This window comes from Culex quinquefasciatus, chromosome 1 (genome assembly GCF_015732765.1).
Source record: "Culex quinquefasciatus strain JHB chromosome 1, VPISU_Cqui_1.0_pri_paternal, whole genome shotgun sequence".
In the NCBI taxonomy this organism is placed as follows: domain Eukaryota; kingdom Metazoa; phylum Arthropoda; class Insecta; order Diptera; family Culicidae; genus Culex; species Culex quinquefasciatus.
In genome coordinates this window covers 127,465,340-127,477,546 of record NC_051861.1, presented here as the reverse complement: position 1 = coordinate 127,477,546, position 12,207 = coordinate 127,465,340, and the positions used below count along the sequence as shown (strand labels likewise).

The following is a 12,207-nucleotide window of genomic DNA, read 5'->3' as shown; positions in this document are numbered from 1 at the left end:
TTTCAATGCCTACTGTGACGTCCGCTTTGCTGAGCAACCTCCGCACACGTAACCTAACATTTTAGGTGAGGTTATGTTCGCGGAAATGCGCTCAGCCCTACTCTACCAATCACGATTTTTTTTTTCGATTTTGATTCAGGACTCTCGGAACTAACCGGATCAGCCAAAAAGTGGGGGAAAAAAGGTTCTCCAATTTTTTGTGCTTTTGTAAGAAAATTCACGCGAGAACTCGTCGGCGAAGGGGATTTGTTAACTCTCTCTCTACAGGGTGTTCGTCATCGTCGTCGCCTGCTTCGACCTTCGGCGTTCTACTGAGTTGCACTACGAGACCGCTACTGTTGCTACTCGACTCGTGGCGGGTCGTGACTTTGCTTACGGATTCGGTTAGTTCACGGTAGGTCACTCCAGAACGTAGAAGATCCAGTAGCCGGCGTTGAACGCCGCAAAGCTCACCGGAAAGATGACCCGCGAGTACTTGTCGATCACGTTGACGTCCTTGATCTTCGGGATGGACGCCTTGATGACGGACGCGCCGCGCCGGATCGCGTGCAGCATCTTGGGCCGGTTGTGACCTGGAAAAAAGAACAGACAAAAACGTCAAAATTCATACAAAAACCCCACTCATTTCGGCGACTTTACCCCGATTGGCCCGGTAGCGGAGGCCGCTGGACCGGGTGCTTCCGCCGCCACCGCCGCCGTACTGGCGCGAAATCCGGAAACTGGGCGGGAACTTGGCCAGGTCGATCGCGTCCGGACCGCCGCTGATGCCCGTCGACGAGGTCGTGTTGGAGTAGTGCCGATTGCGCAGCGACGCGATCGGGCTCATCCGGACGTCCTGCAGCTCGATGATGTCCTCGGAGGAGCAGCCGCCGCCGCCGCCGCTGTTGGCACTGTTTTCTTGTTTTCCTGTGAGAAAAAAACGTAAATAATGTCGGATTAATTTAAAATTTGGTGTTACGTAATATTTGAACGATTCCCTGTGTTTGACAGATGATGCCCGGCCACCTCACCTTGAGTATTGCAAGATCTTGACTGTGATAGGCGCTGCCATGTGCAAGGTAAGCTTTGTTATGACATTCAATCTGTCAAACGGGATCGGTGAAATTGAACAAAAGAATTTTTTAACTTCCTGAATATTTCATGTAATGCAAGCCTCTATATCAGTCAATATAATCCAGCAAAATTGTGTTGTATCACTGTTTGTCGTGCAAACTCGTTTGTTGATAGTTCCGTTGAAATCGATAGCTTGTCTTGATAGCTTAATAAAAGGGTAAACAAATTAACCCTTGCTTCACTATTGTTGGGGGTTAAAAATAATTTCTTCGAATTGCATTGTTAGTTTTCGTTTTTAAAATCGGTTTTTATTCTGTCAAGTTTATGTGAATTTTTTTTTTCAGTCAACCTATATTTATGTTAAGGGTTAATTGAGTCATATTAACTTTCTAATAGTCCAATAACAAAGGCGTATCAGGCATGGATACCTTCTTTCAATATTTTATTACAATTTATACAGTTTACACAGAGAATTATGTTGTTAAACGTCTGATAAATTGGTCTTTGTTTTAAAAATAAAAGATTGTTGTTCTAATAAAACAATCTCATTCTAGACGAAAATATACTGGATTGAGTCATTTTTAAAACGTTACAGTGAGTGGTTGATTCTTCTGCCTCGGTTGTTATTTATTTGTTTGACATCCATACTGCTTGAAGGATGATTCCAGAACCGGAAGTTAACACCGCATTATTTAATTTTCTACAAATTTTGAGTAAGTGAAAGATCCAACATTGTTTTTGTTTCTCTTATTTAAAAAAAAAACATATTTTTTTATAAGAATTCAAGTACAAAGCTGATTAAAAAAAAAAGATATATTATCTAAAAGGGCCCAACTGTGGGCTTAGGCGTCATCCATAAAGTATGTCACACAAAAATCGGCAAAAATTTTTTTTTCATTACGTAATCATATTCAACTTGTCTGCTATGATATTTGAAGAAGAATTACAATTCTGCTAATTGTTATAAGTTTCAAGATTCTTCAGGTCGTCGCCGTCGTGCTAACTTGTCGTACGTGCATTTTGGACCAAATTGAGTTAAGAACGCCATTTGGTGCAGCTCACAATGCCACATCTTTTGACCACAGATCCCCAAAATTCGATTTCAATCCTGAGATATTCAATGAAAACCAAAAAAGCTCCGAAAATTTTTGTCACTCTGCATATAAAAGAAGTTTCAATCCTGTCGTGCTATCTTGTCACTCCCTGAAAATTGATGTAAGTGCGACAAAGGGCAAAGGGATTTCAGGTCAGAATGCGTTTGACGCACGTACAAGTGAGACTACCGTAAACATTATTAATTATAACTCGGGACTCCAGCAACCAACTTCAACCAAACTTCGGGACAATGCACAGAATGGTCAGCCAAACAAAACGTGTTTGTTATTGTTTACATTGCGTGCTTTCGTTTTTGTTTATTCAAGGTCAAACATTAAAACGCGTTTTTCTCGGAACGTCAAAATGGCGGGTGCGACATGATAGCACGACGACGTCGAGGTGAACATGGAAAATTCGGTTCAAAGATGAAGTAAACAAACAAGGCTATACAGTCATGCCTCGGTTTAGCACCGCATATGGGGGGGGTGCAAAACCGAGGCGTGCATAACTGAAGCACACACAGAAAAAAATTCATGGTAATATTACATCTGGGAAGGGGTACATCTTTTATGTCAGAAAAATGTGAAATTTTACTTCTGAAAATGTGTAATTTCACCACTTTTCTGTTGTAATGTCGCTTTTTCAGTCTAAATTGAGGTTAAATTACATCATAAAAGAGGTGATATTCAACCTTCGAAAATTACACCTTCCAAATTTACCCAATTTTTTACTGTGCAGAGCTTATGGGATTTTGGCTATATGGGAGACATTGGCTATTATAATCGTATGAAAAATCGTGCAAACATCAAAAAATTATAGTGTTTTGAAATCGGGATGATGGCAGCTATCCATTGCAATTATAATTACAGGAAAATTTTCACAAAAATACGTAACCTCAAAATAATTGTTATTGCAATATTGGTATCAAATGCTCGGGTTTTATCATACATTTTGAATGTAATACCATTTATTCATTAAAAATACTCAAAATTTTCACAAAACTACGTATTTTCGAAAAATACTCAAAATTTCTGTTTTTTATGATATGGGTACCAAATGATTGGAATTTTTTCATACATTTCGAATGTAATTAAAACATTTTTTGGAAAAACTCAATTTTTTCACAAAACTAAGTTTTTTCGAAAAACTACTCAAAACTTAAGTTTTATTCACAATATAAGTATCAAATGATCGGGATTTTTTCATACATCTCAAATCTAGAGTTTTTTTTTGAATATGTTCTATAAACATATGAATGACATTAGCTTATTGGACCTTTTCAAAAAAAAGTCTAGAAATGTAAAACCATTTTTTTTTGAAAATACTCAAAATTTTTACAAAACTACGTATTTTCGAAAAAATACTAAAATTTTCTGTTCTTCACGATATTAGTATCAAATGATTGGAATTTTTTTGTACATTTCGAATGCATAACAATTTTTTTGAAAATACTCAAAACTTTCACAAAACTACGTATATTTAAAAAATACTCAAAATTTCATTTTTTTTACGATATAGGTATCAAATGATTGATATTTTTTCATACATTTCGAATGTAATTAAAACATTTTTTGAAAATACTAATTTTTTTCACAAAACTACGTATTTTCGAAAAAACTACTCAAAATTTAAGTTTTTCACATTATGGGTATCAAATGATCGACATTTTTTCATTCATTTCAATTGTAAAACCATTTTTTTAAATACTCAAAATTTTCACAAAACTACGTTTTTTCGAAAAAATACTAAAATTTCCAGTTCTTCACGATATTAGTATCAAATGATTCGAATTTTTTATACATTTCGAATGTAATAACATTTTTTTTTGAAAATACAAAAAACTTTCACAAAACTCGTATATTTAAAAAATACTCAAAATTTTAGTTTTTTACGATATAGGTATCAAATGATTGATATTTTTTCATACATTTCGAATGTATTAACTTTTTTTTTTGAAAATACTCAAAATTTTCACAAAACTACGTATTTTTGAAAAAATACTCAAAACTTTCAGTTTTTCACGTTATGGGTAGCAATAACTGAAAATTTTATTATTTTTTTCGATGAATGTATGAACTATATGAAGAAATCCAGATCGTATGATACCCATATCGCTTCGCTTCGCTAGGAGACGGTGATTTTAGCGGATTGCAGAATGGATTTCGCCATGTTATGTGATGATTGCCTAAGCCCAAGTTGCCTAGGAATTGATTATTGGGAACACAACCAACTCCACCTGAACCAGATTCTCACCACCATGACAGCCGTCCATTGCCGGCCGCTCCCATCTCCACCGCGCACCAGGGACAAGGAAAGGGATTTGGAAGACGGGAAGTGTTGATGCTCCACTTTTTTAAGGGCAGATCGTTTGATACCCATATTGTAAAAAAAATAAATTTTGAGTATTTTTTCGAAAATACATAGTTTTGTGAACATTTTTAGTATTTTCAAAAATGTTTTTATTACATTCGAAATGTATGACAAAATCCCGACCATTTGATACCCATATTGTAAAAAACTGAAATTTGGAGTATTTTTTCAAAAATACGTAGTTTTGTGAAAAATTTGAGAATTTTCAAAAATGTTGTTATTTCATTCGAAATGTATGAAAAAACCGATCATTCGATACCCATATTGCAATAAAAATAATTTTCAATATTTTTTCGAGAAACATGGCATTTTCAAAATACAGGAAAAATACGTATTTTTGTGAATTTTTTTATGTACCCTCCGCACGGCTGGGACCTTGACCCCATGGAAAGCATGGGACGGTCGGAGGGCTTGTAATGCACTTTACCAATACGGAAAGAGCAGGGGAGCATTTGTTCCCCATACTAGCGCCAGTCAAAGATGTTACACATTGATCTTTGCCGAGTGGTGTCTGGAAATATTAATAGTTCTTTATTAGTTATTTGAAGAATATTTACAGTGCCACAGTTTTGAAGAATAAATCCAGACGGAACCGAATGATCGAATGCTGCCTGACGTCGGAAAATTCGGAGCAACTGGAGCGTACCTAGCGGCCGGGTTGTGTAGCGTAATGGAACTCCGATTTCGATATGATGGTACCCACGGCGGAGCTGGTCAAAGGACAAGCAGAACAAACTCGTTACTGGCCAATTGCGACTTATGCTGGCGAAGGTGATCGAGGACATCTGAAGGCGGTTGCGGAGTCGTCCTCTTTAAAGCTAAGTACTCATGCATGATATTCGTATTACAGGCCTGCCTTTTCTGGTCATGTTGAATACGATTAACTGCAACACTAACCACTTTAATTTTCAGCAAAATTGACAAGACTTTTGACGAACGTGACAGGACAGGGGACAGTAAGACTGTAAAACATTTTATATAAGTCCTTTTTATGTGGGAAAATTTTGCCCGAGGTGTGTTTCTTTGCTTCTTTTAAATAATGACCTTTGCTAATTGAGTTTAAACCTCAACATATGAATTCATTTTAATAATTTTGCTTTTGTTGGAACAGTTAAGGGTCACGTAGTAAAAGTCCGTTGGTGTGTGGATAGTGTACCCCGTTCGCTCGAGTTCCTTGGGGCCAGTTCTGTAGGTTTTAACAGTCTCGACAGTTCAAACCTACAGCACTGATTTTAGGAAGCTTGTGCGAATGGGGTTTTTAATGAACATTGGGGGCGGCGATTGAGCACGAAGTTTCGATTCAGCTTATTTACATCATTACACGATTACATACTCTCACAAACACAATCTCATTTTAACCTACCCAATCGTGTCCTCAATCCCCGCTCCCATGGAGTGCGAGCGATCCGCATGTGATTGACACGACCATTACCGTTCCTTTACACAACCGGACTTGGACTGACTTGATCCTGGCTATCCCACCTCGATCCGCAAAAAAAAAAAAAAAAAACTTTTGATAGGGTTGTCAGATCTTCAATCTTTAAAACTCGTTATTGTTATTTTTATTTTATTGTCCATCCGACATTTATCTGTCTTAATGGACTGGGTGGTAAAAGCCCGTTCGAGTTGGATCGCTAAATTCGCCACTCTCGAATAGGCACAAAACCCACCGTCTTTTAAACATGGTCAATACATGAAACATGAAAAGGTCTTTCGAATACCTTTCTTTTTTAGAGTTTCCTTTTATCGTTTTTTTTTTTGTGCGCGATAGAGGAGCCATGTTCCCTTCTGATTTTTTCTCTTGATGAGCGTCAAAAGATAAAATCTTTTGATTCTGAGATTGAGATTAAAAAAAATGTCAACAATGTGTTTTTTTTTTAATTTTTTGTTGTTGTTTGAGATCAAAAGATAAATACTTAATAATAATTTTGACTTATTTAAATGAAGCGAGTTGCTTTGGAGGATTTGAACGGTGCGCGTCGCGGTCATCACGCAGGATTTTCGTTGCCGTTTCCGTCTTTGTTTTCCCCCCGATTGTGTGTGTATTTCGACCCGGGTGATTTCGCGATTGTTTGACGGTTGCTTTGGATGATTTGAACGGTGCGCGTCGCGGTTATCACGCAGGATTTTCGGTGCCGTTTTCGATTGTGTGTGTTTTTCGGTCCGGGCGGTTTCGCGTTTTCGCATTTTATTTGGTTTTTTCTTTCCACAGCCGGCTGTCTAAGATTGAATCATTTATGCTAAACTCAACACCAAATAACCGGGAATAATCTCATCCGCATCCTCCGACTGTTTGCCTTGAGAATGCATAATACATCACACCATTAAACAAAATTTATTGATTATTGGGTCGCATCATCATCCTCTATGTTGAATCCTGGCCATTACCCTCACCCACTAACAAAATCCCAAGTAGAAGTAGTTTTCCGGCACACGTGGGGGTGTGGATATCGTATAGAACCCACCCTTGGTAGCAACCTGTGCTAACTAACATTCCCGTCCCAATCCCCCGAGATCTACAAACTGACATGGCGGGCGCCGTTGGTGGCCAATGACTGTTACCTATTTGCTTCAGATCTAGTTTTAATGATCTTGATGTTTTATCTTTTCAACGCATTCATACATGCTGTTGATAAGGGAAACACCATTAGATCGTTTAAGCGTATGGTCGGTTGTATTGATAGGATATTACGGTCCTGTTCAGCAACGGAGAAGGACAACCATGGGTGGTCTCTCATGCTCATGCTCATGCTCATTTTTGTGAATTTTTTTATGTAATTGTAAGCGATTCCAAAACACTATAATTTTTTGATGTTTGCATGATTTTTCATACGATTATAGCCAATGTGCAAAACCGAGGCGTGCAAAACCGGGGCATGACTGTAATTGTATTTTTGTATCTGCTTTCGACAAGAAGCCGATTTTTTCAGCTCCAAAAAAGTTTTTAGTTGAAAACATATTTTTATTGAAAATTTTCATTTCCCTAATTTGTTTTTGTTTATCTTTTACTCTTTTGTTTGACAGGGGGATTGGAAGCCGCACCCCCTTTAAGCTTACACTCAAAGTAAAAAGTATCCTTTTTTCAAGTTCACCCGTCGTCACCCTTTAAAAGGGTATCGAAAATGTACTGAATTTGACATACCCTTTTAAAAGGGTGACGCCGGGTGAACTTTAAAAAAGGATAGAAAGTATCCTTTTTGAGGATTGAAAGTACCCTTTTGAGGGATACTTCTGACTTTGAGTGTAGGGCTGACAGTTTTATGCTGGATTTTGGTCTGGACCAAGTGAGGGATAGGACACAGCTCCCTCTTTACATACATTTCTTTACATTTATTTTTGATAAGCCTTTTGACTTCCACCAATATCCTCATCCTGAATCTGTGCACAACATTTACCAACAAAATTTAATCTGTTCTTTTCAAGTTTTCCAAAACTTTTCCTCGGAAAACTACTGCACCGTGCTCTACCAGGACCCTCCGGAGCGCTTCCTCACTGCTGGCAACACTGCCCTGACCGAAAGCGACGACGGTTGCAACCACTTTTGCGAGATTCGAGCTGCGCTGGAGCAGGTTTTCATCGCGGACCAACTCCCGGTCCTTTGGATCACCACCGGAAGTGACGACGAGGATAAGCTACTTGCGCAAGCCATCGAAATTGGGTGCCAGAGCTACATAACCTTAGTTGGTGATGTTGAAAGATTTCTGGAGAGGAAGCTTGCCGTTAAGGAGCACGTGACTCAACGTGGGAGGGACCAAAATTTTCTGGTTGTGGCCGAAAATGCAACATTTACGAGAAGCAGTGAAGTTTACAGAGAAGCCTTGAATTGCAAGAATCCTAATTGTGCGAAGAAAAGTTTGAATTTAACGTGTCTATTTTTTTCAGTTTACCCCAACTTCTGGGCCATGGTCCCGTCAGAGTCCGGCTTCGACTTTTACACGCAAAACTTTACCACCTCAAACACCACCGATCTTTACCTGGCCAACAGTTTCGATCTGGAGAACGGGACATTCTCCAACCCCGAAGTTCCGCTGTTCCACGATAAAATCTTCAACCTTGGAGGCCGTGCCGTCCCGATGGGGGTGGTCGATTACGTGCCGTACTGCGTCACCCGGTATGTGGAGACCAATCGGGGCAACGCGGACGCCCACAACTCGACTCTGCACGGGGAGGTTCAGATTGAGGGGCTGGAGGGCGATTTGATTGCCGAGTTTTGCCGGATGAGGAAGTGCAGCTTGAAGGTGTGGCCTTGTGAGTATTTTTGGATCCCTCTTTGATTTTTTTAATTGACTGCCTTCACCTTAAGTTGGTTTCGAGAATTGGGGCTACATCAACGAAGATGGCACTGGCGATGGACTACTCTATTCTGCTTATTCGAAAAGAACCGAAGCTGTCATTTGCTGCATTTATTACACTTGGTAAAATTGCTCACTAACATTCCTAACCTCAAACTAACACTCAATTCCTCCAACAGGCGTCGTGAAACCTTCGACGGCAGCAAATCCGTGGCGAAATCCTCGGTCGTAGTTCTGGTCCCACGACCAAAACTGCTACCCTTCTACCTGACCCCGATTTACCCCTTTTCGCCCCAGCTCTGGATGGTGGTGTTCACCATGATGATGATCATGACCGTCGTGCACCACGGAATTACGACGCTGAATCTGATCGTGAACAACTCGCCGATGCCGCCGATCGAAAAGTCCGTGTTTGATATGATGTCGATCTATCTGGATCAGGGAATTTTTCCGAAGTGAGTTATTCAATGTTGTCAACATTGTCAAAATTGTCAAAAATGTCTAAATTGTCAAAATTGTCAAAATTGTCAAAATTGTAAAAATTGTAAAAATTGTAAAAATTGTAAAAATTGTAAAAATTGTAAAAATTGTAAAAATTGTAAAAATTGTAAAAATTGTAAAAATTGTAAAAATTGTAAAAATTGTAAAATTGTAAAATTGTAAAATTGTAAAATTGTAAAATTGTAAAAATTGTAAAAATTGTAAAATTGTCAAAATTGTCAAAATTGTCAAAATTGTCAAAATTGTCAAAATTGTCAAAATTGTCAAAATTGTCAAAATTGTCAAAATTGTCAAAATTGTCAAAATTGTCAAAGTTGTCAAAATTGTCAAAATTGTCAAAATTTTCAAATTGTCAAAATTGTCAAAATTGTCAAAATTGTCAAAATTGTCAAAATTGTCAAAATTGTCAAAATTGTCAAAATTGTCAAAATTGTCAAAATTGTCAAAATTGTCAAAATTGTCAAAATTGTCAAAATTGTCAAAATTGTCAAAATTGTCAAAATTGTCAAAATTGTCAAAATTGTCAAAATTGTCAAAATTGTCAAAATTGTCAAAATTGTCAAAATTGTCAAAATTGTCAAAATTGTCAAAATTGTCAAAATTGTCAAAATTGTCAAAATTGTCAAAATTGTCAAAATTGTCAAAATTGTTAAATTTTTAAATGTCAAATCTTCTTTATCTTATTCCAGCACCTCAACCTCCTCGTACCGCACCCTCATCTCCTTCATCCTGCTCTCCGGCGTGGTCCTGAGCAACTCGTACGCCGGTGGCCTCGCCAGCTCCCTCACCATCCCCAAGTACGACAAAGCCATCGAATCAACCCACGACCTGGCCCAAAGCCCGTACCGCTGGGGCTCCCCCTCAATCGCCTGGATCTACTCGATTCTGACCGCCGAACAGCCGGACATGCGAGCGGTCGTGTCCAAATTCGACGAAATTCCCGACCCGGAAGTGATGTACCAGCGATCCCTGAAAGGAGACTTTGGCCTCGGAATCGAACTGCTCAACAGCCAGCGGTTCGTGGCGGGACCGTTCATCCGCGAGGACAACCTGCACCTGTTCGCGTCGATGAAGGAGATTCTGTACTTTGACTATTCGGGAGCGTTTGCCCAGAAGGGTTGGCCACTGATGGCCTACTTCGATCAGTTCATCATGGAGGCGGTTCAGCACGGGTTCGTGATCCACTGGGAGCGACGCCTACTGCGCAAGCATCAAACTAACCGGTTTGCTGTGGCACTTGAGGAGGTCACTTCCGGCGGAAGTCCGGAACCGGCCGTGCAGAAACTGGTGGTGGAGCACATTTTGGGCGCCATGTTTATTTTGTGGGGAGGGTCGGTGCTTGGTGGGATGGTGCTGGCGCTGGAATTGGCGTGGAATGCAGCCTCCAAGTGGAATCGGCGACGGTTGCAGCGGAGGGCGGAGATTTCTGGGCATGCTGATTGAATTGTGTTTATTTTTAAGGATTGCAAATATGCTTTTTTAACTCAACTTGCAGCAAGCATTAATGTTAATAAAAAGTTTGAGCAAATTATCAGTTATTTATAATTTATGAAAAAAAATCCAGAACATCAGTTCCCCACGGCACGGTTTCGTTTTTCGCAACTAGTTTTAAATTTTATGTCATTTTTGTATTTTTTGTTCTTTTCTGTAATTTTCCATAATTTTCTACTATTTTCTGCAATTTCCGTAGTTTTCTGTTAATTTCTGTAATTTTCTGTAATTTTCTGTAATTTTCTGTAATTTTCTGTAATTTTCTGTAATTTTCTGTAATTTTCCGTAATTTTCTGTAATTTTCTGTAATTTTCTGTAATTTTCTGTAATTTTCTGTAATTTTCTGTAATTTTCTGTAATTTTTTGTTCTTTTCTGTAATTTTCCATAATTTTCTACTATTTTCTGCAATTTCCGTAGTTTTCTGTTAATTTCTGTAATTTTCTGTAATTTTCTGTAATTTTCTGTAATTTTCTGTAATTTTCTGTAATTTTCTGTAATTTTCTGTAATATTTAATATTTTTATGGTAATTTTCTGTAATTTTATATAATTTTCTGTAATTTTCTGTTAATTTCTGTTATTTTCTGTTATTTTCTGTTATTTTCTGTTATTTTCTGTAATTTTCTGTAATTTTCTGTAATTTTCTGTAATTTTCCGTAATTTTCTGTAATTTTCTGTAATTTTCTGTAATTTTCTGTAATTTTCTGTAATTTTCTATTATTTTCTGTTATTTTCTGTAATTTTCTGTAATTTTTTGTTATTTTCTGTAATTTTCTGTAATTTTCTGTATTTTTTTGTAATTTTCTGTAATTTTCTGTAATTTTCTGTTATTTTCTGTTATTTTTGGTAATTATTTGTATTTTTTTCGAATTACTGTAATTTTAGTAATTTTCTGTAATTCTTTGTAATCTTCTGTAATTTTCTGTTATTTTCTGTAATTTTCTGCTTTTTCTGTAATTTTTATGTTATTTAATGCTATTTCTGCTATTTTCTGTAATTTTTTGTAATTTTCTGTATTTTCTGGAATTATCTGCTTTTTCTGCTTTTTTTTATTTATTTGTAATTTTCTGTAATGTTCCGTTATTTTCTGCATTATTCTGTAATTTTATGTTAATTTCTGTTATTTGCCGTTATTGAGTAGTGCGGTGCCTGTGTGGACGCGCAGTCCTGTTTTTTTTTCGTGTTATTTTCCGTCTCTTTTGTGTCGCTGTTCGAGTGCATGGGGTGATTGGCTATTATAATTAAATAATGGCATCAGTAGTGCGGTGCCTGTGTGGACGCGCAGTCCTGTTTTTTTCGTGTTATTTTCCGTCTCTTTTGTGTCGCTGTTCGAGTGCATGGGGTGATTGGCTATTATAATTAAATAATGGCATCAGTAGTGCGGTGCCTGTGTGGACGCGCAGTCC

The 12,207-nt window shown here is 37.8% G+C and overlaps 1 protein-coding gene across 4 annotated transcripts in view; it reads right to left on the bottom strand.

Annotated features, from left to right (window-relative positions):
• Positions 1–258: 258 nt before the first annotated feature.
• Positions 259–12,207, bottom strand: part of LOC6047968 (gamma-aminobutyric acid receptor subunit beta-like) — a 64,092-nt gene continuing 52,143 nt past the window's right edge. For all 4 annotated transcript variants that reach the window (XM_038266805.1, XM_038266808.1, XM_038266804.1 and 1 more), the window contains exons 8-9: positions 640–906; positions 259–572 (exon numbers count right to left, since the gene is read on the bottom strand). In XM_038266805.1, the coding sequence (XP_038122733.1) occupies positions 400–572; positions 640–906 (440 nt within the window). In that variant the 3' untranslated portion in view covers positions 259–399. The remainder of the gene's footprint in view (positions 573–639; positions 907–12,207) is intronic.